At 29.9% G+C, this 20,576-nt stretch overlaps 3 protein-coding genes across 7 annotated transcripts; 1 reads left to right on the top strand and 2 right to left on the bottom strand.

Moving 5' to 3' along the window:
* Nucleotides 1-918: 918 nt before the first annotated feature.
* Nucleotides 919-6,290, bottom strand: LOC105835010 (protein tramtrack, alpha isoform). Of its 5 annotated transcripts, none has more exons than XM_012677928.3 (7): nucleotides 6,086-6,224; nucleotides 5,736-5,906; nucleotides 5,494-5,611; nucleotides 5,231-5,389; nucleotides 5,009-5,116; nucleotides 4,391-4,533; nucleotides 919-3,248 (listed from the first exon to the last, which is right to left on the bottom strand). In XM_012677928.3, the coding sequence occupies exon 7, from the start codon at nucleotides 2,919-2,921 to the stop codon at nucleotides 1,308-1,310; it is 1,614 nt and encodes a 537-aa protein (XP_012533382.1). In that variant the 5' UTR covers nucleotides 2,922-3,248; nucleotides 4,391-4,533; nucleotides 5,009-5,116; nucleotides 5,231-5,389; nucleotides 5,494-5,611; nucleotides 5,736-5,906; nucleotides 6,086-6,224; the 3' UTR covers nucleotides 919-1,307. The 5 variants fall into 5 exon arrangements, 4 of the variants coding, with proteins under 4 accessions (XP_012533382.1, XP_028045216.1, XP_036141053.1 ...); XR_001138945.3 differs by lacking the exon at nucleotides 919-3,248 and adding an exon at nucleotides 3,915-4,306 and having other exon boundaries at nucleotides 6,086-6,290; XM_028189415.2 differs by lacking the exon at nucleotides 4,391-4,533.
* Nucleotides 6,291-6,493: 203 nt separating this feature from the next.
* LOC105834345 lies at nucleotides 6,494-20,457 on the top strand. The gene is made up of 6 exons (XM_036285158.1): nucleotides 6,494-7,125; nucleotides 15,228-15,474; nucleotides 16,032-16,404; nucleotides 16,791-18,200; nucleotides 18,753-19,729; nucleotides 19,931-20,457. The coding sequence occupies exons 3-6, from the start codon at nucleotides 16,045-16,047 to the stop codon at nucleotides 20,100-20,102; spliced, it is 2,919 nt and encodes a 972-aa protein (XP_036141051.1). The 5' UTR covers nucleotides 6,494-7,125; nucleotides 15,228-15,474; nucleotides 16,032-16,044; the 3' UTR covers nucleotides 20,103-20,457.
* Nucleotides 8,842-13,245, bottom strand: LOC105835004. The gene is made up of 3 exons (XM_036285162.1): nucleotides 12,962-13,245; nucleotides 9,442-9,807; nucleotides 8,842-9,316 (listed from the first exon to the last, which is right to left on the bottom strand). The coding sequence occupies exons 1-3, from the start codon at nucleotides 13,026-13,028 to the stop codon at nucleotides 9,012-9,014; spliced, it is 738 nt and encodes a 245-aa protein (XP_036141055.1). The 5' UTR covers nucleotides 13,029-13,245; the 3' UTR covers nucleotides 8,842-9,011.
* Nucleotides 20,458-20,576: the final 119 nt, after the last annotated feature.

Genomic DNA, 20,576 nt, shown 5'->3' with positions numbered 1-20,576 from the left:
CCCTTATTTGCTTTTTTTTAATGTATGTGCAGTGAATATTTTAATTTCAATGTATTTAATTTTGAATCCATTTTTTATTTTATCTTTATTTAGCACTTTTTTCTAAATTAACATTTTATGAAACGTTTGCATTTTTTTACAAAAAAGAAAATTATTGTGTAAATAATTCTCTTATAAAATTACAATTTGAATACTACAGTTATGATCATTTTTATTATTTTCTTTAGATTTGTGCCGATTTTTACTTACCTCTAAAAATATATTTATTCCCATGTATATCTTAATTGTATGATATATTAGTAATAAATAAAATTGTGTATATTTTTCGAGACAAATCTATAAGAAAATGAAAATAGTGAAAAAGTGATTAATTATAAAACAACTAGTTAATATTCGATGATTTTCTATTATTGTGAGAAAATTATTCGAATTCAAATCAAGCCTGATTCTATCCATGTATACTTAACAAATATACGTATATATGTTTAAATTAGATGTTATTTTATCGACAATTAATTAATAAAAAATTGACATAAGATTAAGAAAAATAAAAAAATTTTATTTAGAATTTGTAAGCGAACATTAGTTTCTTTGATGTTTTTTAATTATATTTAAATTTTATTGTTATAGAAACTGAATTATAATTATGATTATCATAATTATATTATTAATTATTAACTGCTTAATTAACCTAATCAAAATTCCATATCCTTACACTAGCAATATTATATTGTAAACTTAAAGGTATATAATGACTAAAATTGATTTTTATATGAATAATTTAATTACTAATACATTTCTAATATACTTGTTCTAATACTTATTTTTAAAAATTGTGATAATTACCATTAAAAGATATAGCTTAAATTTCTTTTAAATATAAAAAGGGAAATTGAATTAAATGATGTACAATGATGATTGCTGTTCATTTAGAAAGAAAAATTTATTAAAATCTAACTGACATAAATACACACACAATAATAAGTAGAATGAGTTAAATACATTTCAATTCTGTTGCGAGCAGATCATTGAATGATATTACAAGCCATTTTCAAAATTAATCTCACATTGACCGTATATGTTTTCAAATTACGGCACAGATATGAAATTACATCAATAGCGAATAAATCCGATAAATCTGAATATCTGCATCAACACTCAAAAATTAGCCTACTCTCTTATCTTAAAACATTATTCGGTCATTGCTGCGATTAGCTTATCTAATAATCTCCAAGGTATGCGTCGTATGGGTGCACCATACATACTCATACACACATTGCATTTTTAATTCTTTTATTCGTCCTGTTTTACGATACGACGGAGAGGCTCGTCCTAGATCGCCAGTAACGTCGCCGGTCAATACGTGACTTCGCATTATGCCTCTTGCGGTTCTTGCGAGCGTGATACACACTCTTATGATTAATCAGACTGTTCTGGGACCTGTAGCTCCTGCCGCACTGATCGCAGGCTAAGGATTGCGGCACGTATAAATGCGTGTCGGCCAAGTGCCTTTGCAGTGACCAGGGGCGAGAGAAGGTTTTCTGACAGAAATCGCAGGTGCGATTCGCGGATTTATCGCGATCCGCCTGATCGTCTACGTCCTTTTGCGATCGTAGCCATCGTGGGTCGAACGACGGCGCGTCATTATTCGAAAATCCGAACGTTTGCGGCTGCTGTTGTTTATCTCGAAGGCCATCGTGACGATACTCGTGCGTCGAATCGAGATCCGTATGCCTCTTGATCGTGTGATTCGACAGGAGGATGGACTCGAACTCGTCCATCCTCGGCGAGATAGGCTCCGATTTCTGCACGATCTCCATCTGATCGTTAATGTTGTCTAAGAAATCATCAATTATCGGCAGCTCTGGGTGCCGCGGTTGCACCGCCACAGTTTCATTTTGGTTCGGTTCCTGTACTTTTCGCTGAAACTCGATATTGGTAACGGACTGCCAACCCCCGTCCTTCTCGGCGACCTGATCTCGCGAAGTGCCCACTAGGTCCGGTGTCTGCAAGCCTTGGCCTAACCCTGGACATTTCACTGACAACGGCGTGTGATCGGTGGTGAGCGCTGCTATACTGAAGTTGAAGCTGCTGGGCGTCGAGGCGAAGAGCTTGCTCTCCGGCAGGAAGTTCTGCGTGGACGTATGCTCCGGCTCGTGTTCGTTGCCACTCGCGGGCGACCGGTCGGTCAGCTCCAGTGGCTCGCACTTTATATTGTGCTCGACGAAGCTGTTCTCGTCGTGCACCTTGTTGCCCTCTACCTTCGTCGACAGATGATTGTTCTTGACCATCGAGAAGTCCGTGGGCGTAGCGTCATTGTTGTTGAGCGGCGGCACCCGTGATTTCTTCGCCGGCTCGTCGTGCGGGTCCGGGGTACGTCTCTCATTACGACGTATCTGGGCACTGGGTAGTGGTTGCTGCACCGTGGTCGACGTCGGGGTCATGGGCGTAAGCAAACCGCCTCCACGGGAAGAGCTCTCCTCCGACTTGTCGTGGAACGGCAGGTGATTGCCATTGGCCGCCAACACGCGGACATGCGACAGCTCATCTCGGTTGGTCTGGTCGGCTTGTTGCGTGAAACCCGATATCCTGAAGACCTCCGCCGTCTTCAGAAAATTAGTGAGCGAACGCTGATGCACGTTCACCTCCCCGCGATAAATAAACTCCACTAAGGCATGCAAGTCGCTGAACGCTACGTCCTGCAGCACTATCACCGGGTGCTTGCACGGCGTGCTCTTGAGCAATTCTCTGAAGTACGGACTGCAGATGGAGAGTACGACGCGATGCGCTTTCAAGCTCTTGCCGCCGCAGGCCAGCGTCACATCCACAAAGTCCTCATTGTCCCGGAGGTTTTTGAACGCCGAGATTATTCTGCTCTGGTAATCGTTCCATCGCAGGCTAAAATGTTGTGTATCTACCATTGTTGTGTCTATTCACCTTGTGTGGGGGAGGGGTCTGTCAGATAGTCGTCACGTGCGTCACTTTCCCGCTGTCATCTCGCCGATTTCAAACCACCACCATCTTCTGACTTCCGACGTCTGCGGTCTGATGGCCTTCCGGTCTTCCCTTTCCTTCAACCCTGCTGTCACTGTGTGGCACGCAGCTCGCAGTTAAATATCATCGTTCACCGACGACGACGACGACGACGACGACGACGACGACGACGATGACGCACGGTATCAATTGACTGAATCCCGACTGGCGGTGCCCTCGTTATCACCGTTTGTGCGAACGCAGAAAATAGTATCCTGTAACACACATTTTCTTTTTCTTGTTGTTGCCGCCGCCAATGATTGATCTGAACATTGATTATTTATTTGCAATGAAACTTTCCTCTGTTCCCTGTTCCCTTGTTTTTCATAGCAACATTGATTTATTGATTTATCATTCTATTCCTTGGCCAGATCTTCTGACCACACGTATTTTATTGAATAATTGAAATAATTGATTTCATTTATTGAGATTATCATAAGTGCGAAATCAGTAGTATTTCAGTGACCGGAGAAATACAACAGTGACGACGAAGATTAAGGAATTTGTTTATTAATAATAATTACGTCGTCTACAATTATGGATGTTTTTAAAAAAGCATTGATGGCTCTTGTTCATCAACAACAATAGCAACAGCAGCTGTTCATTCAACAGCAACAGGAACAAAAACGTCAGCAAGAGGATTTCATGCATCAGATTTCCGCTCTTTTAATAACATCCAATGGCGCGCCGCAAAGGAAAGTCAAAATGGAGTCATTAGCCAGCTCTATCACGGAATTCACATACGATTCTGAGAATGGACTAATTTTCGACGCATGGTTTTGTTCGTTGCAAAGGACTTTTCTAGGTAGATGCTAAAGATTTAGATGACGCTGCAAAAGTGAGATTTCTACTTCTACGGAAATTAAGCACTAACACGCACAAACAGTACATAGATTTTATTCTTCCAAAAGAGAATACAAAGATTTTGATTTAAAAACTACAATTTCGAAACTCTCATATATTCGAAAAGAAAATTTCTTTGTTTCATCAAAGATTGAATTGTATGAACACAACGAAATCATTAAATCAAGATTTCTTAGCTTACGCTGCTTTAATTAATAAGCGCTGTGAAGAACTTAAGCTTGTAGACTTCGATCTTCTACAGATGGTGATATTCGTACGAAGTTACTTAATCTTATTGAAACCAGGTCGGATACTCTCACAATTGAAGATCTTGCAATTGAATGTCAAAAGCTTGTGAATTTGAAGCACGATACTTCGCTGATTCAAAATAAAAAATTAGAGGCTTCAGGTGCCGTAGCTTTGGTCAAATCTAAGCAACAACGCAAATCCAAAGTCAGTCAACAAAAGTATAACAAGAACTCTCAAGGTAAAAAATACAATAAAAATTCTATACCTGATAAAAATTCTGTTCCATCTATGTCTTGCTGGTTTTGCGAAAATTTACATTTTGCAAAGGACTGCACTTATAAATCGCATGTCAAAAGTGTAATTCTGTCGGTCACAAAGATGGATATGCGTCCAGTAAAAAAGCTAAGTCTAAAACATCAGAAACAAATCAAAATGTTAAGATTATTCAAGTCAATCAAATAGCTTTAAGTAATAAACGAAAATTTGTTGATATTTAAATTAACAATCAGTCTATCAGATTGCAAGGTATATTAAGCTGGCTGAGCATATCATCAAAACACATCGATTTCTACATTGGCATTATTTACTAATTATTTGCTGCAAAAAAATTTTTTTTGCAGCAAAAAATAGCTAGATTGTCGTTGTGAGAAAAAAAAACGGTAAAATTAGGATTTGTGCAGATTTTTCTACGGGACTTAATCTCTTGAACCAAATCGTCATCCTTTACCTTTACCGAAAGAAATATTTTCACAATTGGCAAATTGTAAATATTTTAGTCAAATAGATTTATCAAATGCTTTTCTACAAATAGAAATTGAGGAAGAATTTAAGCATCTTTTAACTATCAATACGCATCGCGGTTTATATGTCTATAATCGCTTACCATTTGGAGTAACAGTTGCCCCTGGAGAATTTCAAGCAATAGTTGAATCCATGATTTTAGGCTTAAACAATGTATTCGCTTACATTGATGATATTGTAGTCGGAGGAGCTACAATGTCAAGAGCATAATTTAAATTTAACGCGATTGCTTAAAAGAATTCAAGAATACAGCTTCCATTTACAAATAGAAAAATGTAACTTTTTCACAAGCAAAATCAATTACCTTGGTTACATTATTGACGGTAGTGGATCTTTACATCCAGATCCAAAAAAAATAGAAGCAATCACAAATATGCTCCTCATATCAACTTTAAAATCATTTCTTGGTGCAATCAATTATTATGGTCGATTTATTTATAACATGCGTATTCTTCATCGACTTCTAGATCAATTATTTAAAAAAGATGTAAAATGGAATTGGTCTACCAAATGCCAAGATTCTTTTGAAAAATTTAAAAAGATTCTAAGTTCAAATTTATTACTTACTATAATCCAAAACATGAGATTATTGTTGCTGCAGATGCTTCGAATGAAGGACTTGGCGCCTGTATTTTATATAGATTTTCCGATTATACAGTCAAAGCAATCAGTCATGCTTCTCGAACTTTAACAGAAACAGAGCGCAAATATAGTCAAATAAAAAAAAGCTCTGGCAATTTTATTTGCAGTGACTAAGTTTCATAAAATAATTTTTGGAAGAAACTTCATTTTACAAACTGATCACAAACCTTTGTTGCAAATATTTGGAAGTAAAAAAGGCATTTCTGCATATTCTGGAACGACCTTAGATTTTTTAAGGCCTTCTTCGAAACAAAACAGGAAATTTGATTCTTCCAAACAGTTTAAGCAGGAAGCTCAATATAATTGGAGACACGGTGTTAAATCCAAAGAATTCTCCGCTGAAACAAAAAAGTCTTTGTTCAAATAATAAATGGAGATGGATTCCAGGAGAAGTCATTGAAAGAGTTGGCAAAGTTCTCTATAATATTCTTGTCGACACACGCAGACGATTAGTGAGAACTCATGCTAATCAAATTAAGCTACGACTTGATGGCGAAAATGTAAAAAAAAATTCTACCTCTCACTAGTTGAAATTCTGATCAACGCCTTTGATCCTGATGTTCCTCAACAGAATTCTATGAATTTAAAAGTTGAATTCAATTCAAGATTAGAAATGGATCTTCCTCTTCAGGATAACTTGGATCACGATTTTCTTCAATTACAAGAAACATTGCAAGAACAACTTCAAGAAACACAAAAACAGGAAACACTTACATAACAACAACTTCAAGATACACAAGACACACACAAGCTCAAGAATCTAATCCAATGCCAATGGAGATTCAAGAAGCGGAAGCGGAATTTCAAAAGCCGGTTAAGCGTTCACAGTGCCTCAAGCGATCTCCTTCAAAACTAAAGGAATTCTACTGACCGGATCTCAAAAGGGGGAGGTATTGTCGCCGCCAATGATCGCTTTGAACTTTGACGACTTATTTGTAATGAAACTTTTCCCTGTTCCCTGTTCCCTTGTTTTTCATATCAACATTGATTTATTAATTTATCATTCTATTCCTTGGCCTGATCTTTTGACCACACGTATTTTATTGAGTAATTGAAATAATTAATTTCATTTATTGAGATTATCATAAGTGCGATATCAGTATAAGTATTTCGGTGACCGGAGAAATACAACACTTGTATACATCTTTCTTCAAATTGATTCTTCAATTTTTATCGAATTCGTGAATTTACAGAATCGGCGAGCGGAACGTGGTCGCTGGTCTCGGAAGAACAACAAAAACACCGCTATTTGTGATATTCCAATTGTCGTCATTGATCATCATCATTGCTGTTCATGTTTAACTAGACATATACCATAATCTCGTTCGAAGAGCAACAAAAATTGACGGTGTTCTCAACGATGTGATAATGATAGAAATCGAAATTCTACTTTTTAATTAATTATTATAACATAAGCAATTCGCCAATTATCGGCTTGCGGGCACTTTTTAACGATAAACAGTTGCGAAAGATGAAGAACACAATATTTATCGGCGATTGTTTGTGACGACGGAGACTAATTTGGAATGAGAAACATCTATTACACAGCAAATCTTGGTAAGCTAAAATTTATGATAAAAATCTTAATTTATAAATTTATATTACAGTTATTGATTATATTATATTATTATATTATCTAACGCGTTATTATATTATCTATATTTCTCATTATTTAAATATATATATTCTTTTAAAAAAGAGAAAAAAATGTTTGTCTTAGCTTCTTGTAATAATTATTTTATTTACATATGTAAATATGACACATACTTGTTTATATGTGAAAGCATCAAGTTATCCATCACAGGAATCCATCGTTGTTCCATGCGGTTATTGCACAATTTATGTCCAGATCAGCTTTAATAAAAGATAGGATATTTTTTTATTTTTAGGATTATTTTATATAAAATAACATAATTACAGTCAGAAATTAGTTTCTCGAAACAATGTCGTGTCGATCTCATTAAGACCAAAAGTTGTTAATTCAACTTTGTATCGAAATGATAACATTTTTGAATAACAAAAGGTTGCATATATAGAGTATAATGAAAATTTGACACATTTTTAAAAATACTTTTAATGTATGTATATATGTGATATGTAATCTTATCTCTCCAATATTAATTTGAAAAATTGATTCAAGAATTTATTTTTAACTCGAAAATTAATCAAAATTGTTGTCAAAATCCTATTGATATCAATAGAAATTTAGAAAATCTTTTATTTATTTTCGATATTAAAATGACTTTTTTTAAGAGATTATTTCTAACTGTTTCTGCAGTGTTCCAATTAGATACATCGTTATTTATCTGCGGTGATATATTTAATCAAATATAAAATGCAATAAATAAATATTTGATTTTCCTACTTTGCTTCTACTTATAAAATAAAAAATCACTGCTAATAACTGCATCAATTATTATTTTTGTGTAATAGTTATCTTTTACGGGCTACTTTTAATATTGATTAAATATTAAAAGTAGCTGAAAAGGGTTAACAAAGTTACTGCCATCATTTCAGAAACATCCTGTATTTTCGTGCGAGTTTAGGGTCCACACTCCGCGGACAAACAGATGCGGTACTTATATATGTGTTTGCGTGAAGTAAGAGCTTTTGAGCTCGCGCGAAGGCTAGTTTTTTAATAATACTAATGCTTACCATATTATTAGGCCAAGAGTAATATAAATTCTCTCATCTTTACATTGAACATCGATCCTTATTTTATCGATCCTAATTGTTAAATATTGTTAAGTAAGAGACATTGTTAATTTCAAGTATAAAATTATGATTACAAAATATGACATTATAATTTTACTTTAATATATGTTGACAAGAATTAAATATACCAATTCTTAAGTATGTGTTTTGCAACTATTACATATCAGATAACATAATTTTAAATTTTTATTGTAATAAGTATAACGTTCAAAGTAATACAAAGATAAAAATAACATTTCTATTTCATATTATTTTACACTAATCTATTACGATAGTAATTTATAATAATTAAATAATAATCTGTGTTATTAATCTATAATGATTAAACGATATTTTCTTTTATCTAACCTAAATAGAACATGTTGCTTATTTTTATAATATTGTTGTTAATTAATATAATTAAAATATATTAAAGCTAATATATTTGAATTCTTTTTTAATTGAATCGGAACGCATTATAAGATATAAAATAATATAATGAAAATATATTACAGGTAACATATTTTAATTTTTCTTTAATTAAATCGGATTGCATTATGGGATGCATAAAACAACTTTATGATGATGAAGAGTTTTAATATCTTGTATTCATAGTCGGAGCTTAAATATAAGATTGTCTTAGGCTTATATATATTTTTAGATATTTTGTAGTAAATGAAATGATCCATACAGTATCTAAAAATGAATCGTTCCAAATATAAGAACAAAATATGAATAGCTGAGACATTTTATGCTTCATCGGGAAACAATTGTTCAAATCTGTTGTAGACAATAGTGTTAGTAACAAAAATCAATAATTTAGACATCGTCTTTTCTAATTTCGGCGTAACTATATTAATTATTTCCTGTAAATTTTTGTTTATGATTTCGATAAAAATTTTGTGTAGTTCATGTAAGTCTTTCTCGCTTTCATCAAACTCATAATTGAATGTTTTTATGTTGAGAATAGAATTGACTTTTGATAGATATAGTTGTTTTTTACCGTTCTTGATTACTTCTTTCGCATCTATACTTATCTTTCCGTTTACGTTATCTACGGAGGAAAACATAAATTAATAATTTTTATGAAAGAAACTAATTGTAAATTTTTATGTTGAAGTAAATATTTTTAATAAACTTGTGTTTTAATTTAATATAAAATTGACTATTTTATGATACCTAAAGTAATGTGAATTATTCCTTCATTAGCAAGTGGCAGCTGCAGTAAACGTATGTCAAAGTTATAGACGGAATCCATGGAAATATTTTTGATTGTGACACTGAACTCGAAATGAAGCCTGTCAGAAGATACATTATGAGAAGTTATATCGAAATTACAAATTCCTCTTAATTTTGAGTTTTTGAGAAACAATTTCAGATTATCCGTGTCAAAAATATCAATGTTGTCAATAATTAGTGGTTCTTGCGGAGGAAAATTCAATTCCGGTATTCCTGTGCAAATGTAACTCTTCACACTATTAATGTTGTCTGCAAAGCATTGACTGTAGTTGGGATCTTTTCGACCACATGGATGGATATAGGAAGCTAGAAAAAGTTCAAATTATTTAGTTTAGCTTGTAGTTTGGATTAAATATTTAATAAGGTAGATAACAGTAAAAAGCGGAAAGCAAACTTATTTTACTTACTTTTGCATACTACCAATATTAATTCAAATATTTCAAATAATGAAATTAAATAATAATGTAACGTATATAACTATTTGAATTATTTGAAGTATTTGTTAATAATTATGTTTTAATGTGATTACTAAACAAAGTTACGTGGCTTCTGTATAATTTTCTTCTAATTTTTGTGTCAATTTTTTGCTAAGTAACAAAAAAGTACTACTAAATTAATTAAAGTAGTGATTTTACATGTATAATAGTTATTACTTAAGCACAAATTTCTAAGCAAAAATATTTTTTATTGATGCAAAATTACAATTTTGTATTATTAAAATGTTATTTTAAGTATTTTATGTAAAATGTAACAATTAATATTTACTATATTTTAATAGAAGAGAAAAGAACACTCAAAGAGATAATCTTGCAACTTTAACAAAAATTATATGTGTATAAAATCTAGCTGAGATAAATAAGGTACCTGTACCCAATATAGCCATATACCGTCCAAAAAATTGGCTTACCCTTTATTTTCAAATAATTACAGAATGAATTTTACAATTAATGCTAATATATTCTTCAGGAAGTCAAAGAGCACAGCGGTATCTGTGAAATTCATCGTGCATAAATATAAATACATAATAATGTATTTATATTAGTTAATTGCTCAATATCTCCTTTTTACGGCTTGTGATCACACTTTATTTAAATTGTGTTTTTCTGAATCTAAAATATCAGAGGTAAGTTTTTGCTTTGTATAACTGTTGTGTAAAAATTATAAATATCCACAATTTATATTATTGTAGCTCTTTTTTTATTTATGCTTTTCAACACTGCATTTATTTTAGGTTTTTATTAAAACATCTTGTTTATAATTAAAGAAAGGAAGCTCTTTGTTTTGTGAAACCATTATGGCCTGGGACACTACTAAAAACACAATATATCTTGTTAATACACAAGAAAGTTAAGATTCTGTTTCTTTATTTAATGTTTAATTTTTGATTAGTATTTCTTGTCTTTTTCTAGTTAGTTAAAACTTTTTGACAGGTAAAAGTTAAGATAACGCCCCTGTAGTAAATAAATACAGTTTTGTTATTTAATTAATAGCTGTATGTGTAATTTTTTCCATTAGTATGTAAAGAAATGCTTAATTAAATGTTGATTTGGTTATATTGCTTTTTTTCAAAAATATTTACAAAAAATGAAAAAATACATAGCTGGGCCACATTGGGTATGTATGTAATCAATATCCCCCAAGTGCTATCTTCTTTAATAATTTTTACTACACTTGTAAATAATTAAAAATATTTCATATATTTTCTTTAGTTTCAGAAATGTTTCCTATTTTAAATCTGACTTTTATTTTTCAATTTTGTAGTTATCAAAAAATTACAAAATTCTCCTAATTTTAAGGGGAGGCATATTGGTACAAGTACCTTAATTAGCAAATACTGATATGTATATGTAAATGTATTGCACCTACTCAATCTAGCTGATAGAAGCAGAATTTTCAAATTCTATACGTAACAGCCAAAATTCTAGCTGATACAAAAATTAGTAATTTATTTTGGTTGTGATATCTAAGAAATCTGTCTATATGAGCAAAACAATTTTTTCTGATAAAGGTTATAATTTTGTTTTATTTAAATAACTCACTAAATATTTATATGATAATTTTCTGGTACCAGTTTATTAATTATTTATAATTTTTATCAATTATGTTATAAACAAAAGTCTTTTGGATCTACGTACAAAAATATAATTAACATTATTGAAGAGAAAAAAAATTATGAAAAGTTTAAAATAATATATTATGACCAAAAATGTAAACTTAAAGAGGTGATTTATAGAAAACAAAATAAAGTAAATAAATTTGTTTTTTTTTATATTTAAAGATACGTAAATATAAACTTAGCGTGGGATTTTATTTTACACAAGACAGTATACTTTCAAATAAAAATTAGTTAAATAGTGGATTTTGAAAAAAATGTTTTCTATTAAGTTTAAAATAATATATTATGACCAAAAATGTAAACTTAAAGAGGTGATTTATAGAAAGCAAAATAAAGTAAATAAATTTGTTTCTTTTTGTTTAAAGATACGTAAATATAAACTTAGCGTGGGATTTATTAGACTCCTAGTAATCGTAATGGGTTAAAAGGCAAATTATTAGCAAATATTTTTAATTGTTATAAAACATAAGTAAAATAAGATTTCATAGAACTTCCTCTAAGACTTATTTTCTACAAATATACGTAAAAAATTCTACAAATACGTAAAAAAATGCAATTTTGAAATATTAAATTTTATTTAAACACACTGTTTTCCGATTTTACAAAGGTTAAAAATTAATTAGTAAAAAATGATAAATACTGATCTATAAAACATATATGTTATCTGAGACATCTTTTTATTACCGTTTCATTATTTATAGATCAAACACTAAACTGCACTGACTACATTAAATTCTAATAATATGATACAATTGTTGCAAACACAAAATAAAACGTAGTCCACGTCATTGTCTACAAACATTTGTTTAAAAATATAAATTCCAAGTTTTAAAAAACATTTTTATAAAAACAAATATGTTTTAATTAATAAATAATAAGTTAAAGATATGTGTTAAATAATTTGCAAAGTGTGTAATCCTCGAAAATACAATCGGTGTATACATTTTTTCGGTGTATACATTTCTGTCGAAATTTATAAAAAGTATAAGATTGTGTGAAGAAGTATAACTTTATTTTAAACCTGAGAATTTTACAGAAAAAATAAAATGTATAATATTTAGATTTATGTAAGAAAAAAGTAAATAATCTAACTTATATTCTTATATTGTATATACTGCAATTAACGTTAAACTTATCTTTAACAAAATGAGTTATTAGTTGTTTATTAATTTTTATTGTTAAAATTTGCCAAATTGTTAAACTATAATATTTAATTATCGCGTTAAGAACTGTTTACACAATATAAAATGATACAATTTCAAAATAAACGTATTTCTTTCACTCTTTATTAAATAAATTAAAATCAAAATGTAAACGTGTAACAGATACTTATTATTTACTTACGTATTTCATTTGCCGCATATGCTGTTACGAACATAAAAGTAAAGAATATTGCAAACATACTTCTCATAGAAAGATTTTTCTGACCAAAGTAGTACAAAACTACACCAAACAACAAAATAATTTTAACCAATGTACGGCGAAGATGAATCAAGCGTAATGCAAAACAATCGACCTTTTATGTTGAAGTTTTTATACTAACAAAATGATTTTTGAAATGTTTTCTCAATGCGCACTCTGATCTTAATGACACATATAGAATCAAAGTATCCTTTTATACATCGTCTTTTAGTGTGTTTTTTATCCTGCGCATGATCTTTTGATCAACAAGTTGTAGAGGGAGAGTAGATCAAGAAGTGATAAAATCAAAATCTTGCTGACGTACATATTTTAACAGACTTAGTAGTGATTCTGGAGATAATAATCTCCATTAGTATGCAAGATAAAAGTCGGATAAAATTTCCAAACGAAAAAACATGTTTAGCAGAACGAAAAGATAGCATCATTTTAATGATCTTTCTTGCAGCTACAATAAAAGTTATTTTTTACAAAACTTTGGGTATGTTTTACATTTTACGTTTTAAAGTATACAAAATAATTTTTAAAAAAATATAAACATTTTGTTGCAAGAATGACGCGATCTCAAAACAAGGTTTTCGTAATTTGTGTACCAAATAAAATAAATCTAATAAACCAATTTGAATAAACCTTGATTTATTTAAAAGCTAATTAGATTCTTTCTAGGTAAATTAAAAAAATTTTTTTAAATAATTTTACTATAACTTTTTTGTAATAAAATGTTAAATTTTTTTTGTAAAAGTTGCAACTTTTTTTAAATTACCTAAAATTTTTCACTTTTTCAATTTTTTTACATTTTTTTGTAAATGAAGAGAACGAGCCATCCGGTCACGCATCCCTGGTGTCCAATATCCGTTTCACTCGCACTCAAGCAAAAGACGTCATTAGTATTGAGTGCGGTATCATGTCTTCTCACTCATCATAACTCTATCTCCTTGAGCATGTGTCGTTGGTGAAGGATACAATACCGGCGCAATCCCCACTTTTTTTGCTCCTCCGCGTCTCCACTTCACCGCGCGCCTAGTAATACGTACGAATAAAACAAACATATTATTAGATCAAATGTAATATTAAGATATTTGTTGTTTTAAGTTAATTGAAATAAATTTATTATTTAAAGTGATACAAATAATAATAAGTGGCATATATTGTGTAGTATATTATACAATACGTGTTAATGATATCAGAACTAAGACTGTACAAAAGACCAATTAAGGCTATCTGCAAAAATAATGATAAAGTACGTTTTTTTATTCGTTTATAAATTTAATGTGCATGCGCGCGCGCGCATTATTATTCCTTATAAACTGTAACACTAGACAGTATCAAACTGACCAGTAAGTGATATTCATTTTGTATTAAAAAAACTATTTTTAGTACTTTTAATATCTACTGAAAATAAATAATAATTATCAGCCAATTTAATATTATATTACATTTTTATATGAGACACGTGATCTTTACAAGTAATTATTTGTAATAAACCTCTATAATCGAACTATTGACTCTTGTAGAATGTCCAACTAGATCAACGTTAAAAAAATCAACGAACAAAACACTTTCTTAAAAGGATAAAAACACTCAGATTTTACATTTCTTTTAGTCGACAAAGATAAATATAAAACCAATGTAAAATGGCTTATTCTATTTATCAGAATTAACATCTGTTAATTTATTGCAGCCTTCGTGAAATTTCCTTAATAATACAAATAATAAAAATAATTTTGTTGTCTTAGTGAGTTGTAAAAAATCACTTGTGAAACCAGTTTTTTGCTCAGAAAAATAAGAAAGTCTACAAAAATAAGATTTTTATATTATCCAATGGCTAAAATTTAAAAAAGCCTTACGTACCTATAATAAATCAAGTATGCGAGAAATAAGATGAATGAAAGACGGAACAAGCATTCAACTGACTAAAAAAACATCATATATATATATATATATATATATATATATATATATTAATACTATTGTACTGATAATTAATTAATAAAATACACATGAGATTAAAAGAATAAAATATAAGAAAGTTTTATTTAAAACTTATGTGCGAATATTAGTTTTATCGAATCTTTTTTTCTAATTATAATTAAATTTTATTATTATTCACAAATCAAATTATTGAGAGTAAAGCGTTAAATATATTTCAGTATTATTGTCACTCATGATTCGACATTGAACGGAATTACAGGTCGCTCTCAAAATCGATCGCATGTTAACAGTTTATGTTTTCATAATGTATAACACAAACGGTTATGAAACCACGTTGATATCATTGAATCGGATAAATTCATCTGTATAAGAAATCTAAAAAATTGGAATCTCTCATCTTAAAGTATTCATCGATTGTTGCTGCGAACAACTTATTCAACGATATAAATTCCAACGACTGTTTCAATTGTCATTGTTGATCGTCATCACTGCTCTTCATATACCAGGCGAGTAACATAGTTTTATTTCAAACAGCAATAAAAATATATATTAGTATTAAAAAATTACTTGTTTTAATTTCTTGGAATAGAATTATAAAGTAATATGTAAGTAATATGTAAAGTTATATTTTTTTATTAAATTTAGACAACTTTTTATTTTTTAATTTTATATTGTTTATTCTTTAGATAATTTTTCATTAAATTTGTAAAAATAACAATTAGAAAAAACTAAAAGAGAATTACATTTAATATTGTCACATATATTTTCGCCTATTTTATTTTATAATGCATATTATTTATTCTTTTTAATATTATATAGATATGTTATATTTTATATATATGTATATACATATATATGTATTATCTGTATATGTGGTGTGTGTGTGTGTGTGTGTGTGTGTGTGTGTGTGTGTGTGTGTGTGTGTGTGTGTGTGTGTGTGTGTGTGTGTGTGTGTGTGTGTGTGTGTGCGTGCGTGCGTGTGTGTGTTGTAATTATATATTTTATTGCATTAAATTTAATTAATTTTTCTCTTTATCTTTTAAAATATAATTATTTTTGCTAGGTTTTTACTCAAGATGAATGAGACATATCAATTTTACGAGGGCATAAGAAATATATTAATATCAATGGAGCAACATTATGGACAATTAAAACGTTTCTCATCTCGAGTTATGACTCAGACTTTGCATTCTATTACAGATGAAATAATAATAATAATAATTGACATATTGAGAAATAGATATGGGATGTATAATATTAAGATATTCAATGAAGACAATGGCGAAAGAAGACACATTGTTTCAATATTTGCGAGGTGTTACAATTATTTCTTATTAAGCACGAATTTTTCTTCGCAATATCTTCTCAGGAAGGACATAAGATTTGGTCATATAGTTGGTCACTGGCCAACTTTATCACCTTATCTCTTTATACAGGTAATTAATAATACAGATAATTAATAATAATTATATATAGAAATAAAAAAAATAATAATAATTATTAATAATTATTAGTAATAAAAATTTTAACATTCTATTACACAAAAGACGTTTTAAATATTATAATTTCTTTTTTTGTTAAACAGCGCATGTAAAAAGATTTGATATTGATATAACTTTTTTAGTGTGGTTTTCTTCTCAACATTCTCTAGTTTTAAAATATAAATGATAACACCATATGGTGTCACCCGTCCTTTACTAGTTAATGCAATAATAAAAAATAGTCTGCTTAGTTTCTGTAACGATAACAGGAGAATATTATCAAACAATAAAAAAATAAAATAGTAATTTAATTGTAATATGAAATATTTTGATATGTACAGATAATATGGAACTCGAAATGCGAGGACTTCCTAATTGAATCGCTCGTACACATACCATTAGACCTATGCGTGGAGATTTTGGAAACAATAATCAAACACATAGACGAATTGGATATTCCACGAGCTAGACGCTTTATTTTCTTTTTGATTTATAAGATATACTGTAAATGTCTGTGGCTGCACTTCAGTACGTTGTCACAAAAAAATGTGTTAACACACATCTACCAATTAGTAACGTATTTTGGAAGATTGTTAAACTTGATTGTCAGCCGCAAGTTTATTTCTTATAACTTAATCAAGGATAAGTGCTTACAACATGGTATTTTAGTGAAGGACATACTTTCTTGTGTGAAAATGTGTATGCGTAGCAAAATTCAAAGTTACTCGGAAAACCATAATCTAGCGGAATTATTCAGGCTTACGTATGGCAACTACAATGAATATATGAATTATCATTATATGCTTCCTGCCGAGGTGAAGTCTATTGTAACGAAATTAGATCAACAACTGACCACTCTGTTGTTGAATCAGATTAAACACGTTGACGATTTCGAGTTTATGGTTTGGAGGAACATCAATGATAATGAGAACATCACGATCTCATTACAGTGTGCTATTATCGTAGATTGTCAGTACCTAATGAAATTCATAAGGCAGAATGAATTTTTGATAACAAATAAACATCTGTTCCATTGCCTGGAACAACTTATAGATCTAAGAAAATCCGAAGAATCTATTTTAACCGTTCAAAAACTCTGTCATGACATCACCCAAGGTAACTCGATTGGTATGAGGGAATTGATTAAGCGCTATAAGGAGTGGGACTTGTCTATATTAGATTTTATCAGTAAGAAGATAAAATTGTTGAGTCTTAACGATTTCTATATTCTACTCAAATATCTCCATTACACATTCGCATGTCCGCATACCGAGGCAGAAAAGTATCAGGTGTATGTTTTGGTATTGAAAATATTGCTTCATCTAAATGTGCAGAGTATGCACTTCATCATATTAAAATATGTAAACGTACACTTTGACGACAAAGGTCTAGACTATCTGTACAATGAGAAATCTTTTGACGAATTTATACGGCGAAATTCATTCGATGGGGAATTCTGTGACATATTGACGAATACTAATGCTCAGGAGCAACGTGCTTTCTTAATTTTTATTCTGTTAAGTCCTAAAAAAGTTTTAACCAAGATAATAATGTATGAGCTAAGCACTGAACTTTCCACTAGTATTTTGTTCCGACGGAGTACTTTTGCACTTGCCTTGCGATGCTTTTACAATCTAAAGATGAATCAACGTAATGTATTAATGTACATTTTAAAAACTGTAGTTTTACAGCAACGCATAAAATTGTATCAACGATTTAAGAATTTTGTAACTAATGTGCTAAATTATCAGGTAATATACAATGTTATCAAATGAAATAAAACAAGTATTAGAGGATAAATTTTTATCAAATTTACATTATATCAAATTGGATCACGTTACATTAGACATTTGGATAAATTTCTATTATTATTTATTATTTTCTATTAAAACATGTAAATTTTATAGTAATTTCTTTTTATATATAATAATTTATATTATAAGAATGGGAGATTGGAACATAAAAAATAAAATAATTAAATATTAAAAAAAAAACAAGTTTTGTAAAGAAGTAAAAAGTCAGACAAAAGTGTTTCGGTGTCTTAGAAAAAAAAATTTTTTTTGTATTATATGTACTTCCTAAAATTACAGAACGTTTGCATAATGTTTCTATAATTTATATGATTAATCTTTTCATATATCATTGTTTTTATAAAAAACACAAATCTTTTTATTAAAACAAATACTTGATATTATATTTTAAATATTTTTTTAATATTAAGCTCTCTGTCGTGTATTAAATAAATTTTATTAATGTAAGCACCATTATAGTATTATTAATATTTTACTTTTAAATTTTTACAGATGATGAATGCTGATGATATAATGAACTTACTCTACATTCCATATTTGATGAGTGGCTATATTGAAAATGTCAGTATACATATTATACTATCTCTTATATATATGACGTTGCAATCTAATCGTTGCACATACAGAACTGATTTCTTACTACTAATAGCAGCATTGATTAAAACGTCATCGCTGCTAAGGAGATGCAATGCAACTTTTTCGAAATTTGCATTATGCAGACGGATGATCATTATAGATGACATAATGCAGTGTCTGCATAATTCAAATATATTGCCAAAGCATGAAGATAATTTGCATTTACTCAGCTCTTATGTGGAACCGCTCGAAATAAAAATATTATCTCGAAATAAGTTCAACACACTGGAAATAATCTTGGAATACGAGAAACGTTGCTTTGTTGTGCATCGACGATTGCGCACAGATCCGCGATGCCATCCCAAGTTGCGTAATTACGTGCAATCCTTCAATCTTAATCGAGAGGCCTTCATACGTCACATTATGTTGCATTGCACCAAACTGGAGTATACAATATTTGCTTACGACTTGACATTCGTATTCTGGTACTATTTTGGTTGGGCGAATGAGATGATAGCGTATGAAAACGTAATGCGCATCACCGCCGATGTGTCACAAGTTGCTTTGATGTATATAAATATATTTCCCAAAGACACGTTTATAATGTTGCTATTAGCAATTATACATTTCTGTCATGTTGTCGCAAAAAACTTCAAACACGACAAACACAAACACAAAGTGATCTATCGTGTTCTTATGAGTACTTTGTTCTCCATGAATCATATGGCCAGTAAAACATATTATGGTGATACGTACAAAATGTTACTCAAACGCATTGAAAATTTGAATCCATATTTGTCGATAGACAAATACTTTTTCAAAATGTATAAAATGACCAATAGGCATTTCGCTCAATGCGAATCTATAATGATACCTGTGATAAACAAAGACTGGTAGGTAAAAACACGAAGTTATTTTCCTTTCAATCAAATTAAATTTTTAATTACAAAAGTTTTTATTCTTTTCTTTTTTTCTTCAAAATATAATTCAAATTTTATAGAGATAAAAAAGAACAATAGAGAATTTTATTTGTTTTATCGAATAGAAAATACAATGTCATAGAAAATAAAATATATGCTGTGTATATATTTTAGCATTTGTCATAAAGGCTCGCACTGCAAATATCATATTTTGCTTAATGAGGAGAAAATTACAGAGATGTATGATACATACTTATTCATTCGCGAATGCATCAAGTTCTCCACAACAACAACGCATTATTGTTTCTCCAAGCGATTAATGCACAATTTATACCTGGCAGAATGATTATTTTCGATAAAGTATGGAGAAAAATGGTATATCCTGTCTGATTTGGACTAATTTTATATACAATAGAACAGTATTGTTTTTCAATAATTTTTACAATCACAGTACATCTTATTTCATGCTGTACTTTTTCGAGATAAATATGTAAGAAGACGAAGGCAATAAAAAATTGCTCGGTTATACGAAACGACGTTTAGTCAAAGATTTCATGATTTTCCTCTACCACTAGCAAACCGTTTGAATGCAAATCAGACTTGGTTCTATTTTATACTTAACGGATATATTACATATGCACTTATATATCAGGCATTGTTGGACTGACAGTTGATTAATAAAATATACATGAGATCAGAAATAAAGTATAAAAGAATTTTATTTGACCTTTGATATAAGTAAACACGTTAAATTTTATCGTTATAAAAATTATAATATTCTTATATTTGTATAAGTAATAAAAATTATTATTAAATTATT

The sequence above is a fragment of the Monomorium pharaonis genome, chromosome 4, assembly GCF_013373865.1.
Source record: "Monomorium pharaonis isolate MP-MQ-018 chromosome 4, ASM1337386v2, whole genome shotgun sequence".
Taxonomy (NCBI): Eukaryota; Metazoa; Arthropoda; class Insecta; order Hymenoptera; family Formicidae; genus Monomorium; species Monomorium pharaonis.
Note: the sequence above shows the minus strand (reverse complement) of the source record. Positions and strands in the feature narration are given on the sequence as shown.

Excerpts from the sequence above, each read along its gene's own strand:
- LOC105835010 (XM_012677928.3), bottom strand. The coding sequence starts at position 2,921 with ATGGTAGATACACAACATTTTAGCCTGCGATGGAACGATTACCAGAGC.
- LOC105835004 (XM_036285162.1), bottom strand. The coding sequence starts at position 13,028 with ATGAGAAGTATGTTTGCAATATTCTTTACTTTTATGTTCGTAACAGCA. Across the intron at positions 9,808-12,961 it reads ATATGCGGCAAATGAAATAC|CTTCCTATATCCATCCATGT; the intron begins GTAAGTAAATAA and ends AACTTTTTCTAG. Across the intron at positions 9,317-9,441 it reads AATAATTCACATTACTTTAG|ATAACGTAAACGGAAAGATA; the intron begins GTATCATAAAAT and ends TTTCCTCCGTAG.
- LOC105834345 (XM_036285158.1), top strand. The coding sequence starts at position 16,045 with ATGAATGAGACATATCAATTTTACGAGGGCATAAGAAATATATTAATA. Across the intron at positions 16,405-16,790 it reads CACCTTATCTCTTTATACAG|ATAATATGGAACTCGAAATG; the intron begins GTAATTAATAAT and ends TGATATGTACAG. Across the intron at positions 18,201-18,752 it reads CTAATGTGCTAAATTATCAG|ATGATGAATGCTGATGATAT; the intron begins GTAATATACAAT and ends AAATTTTTACAG.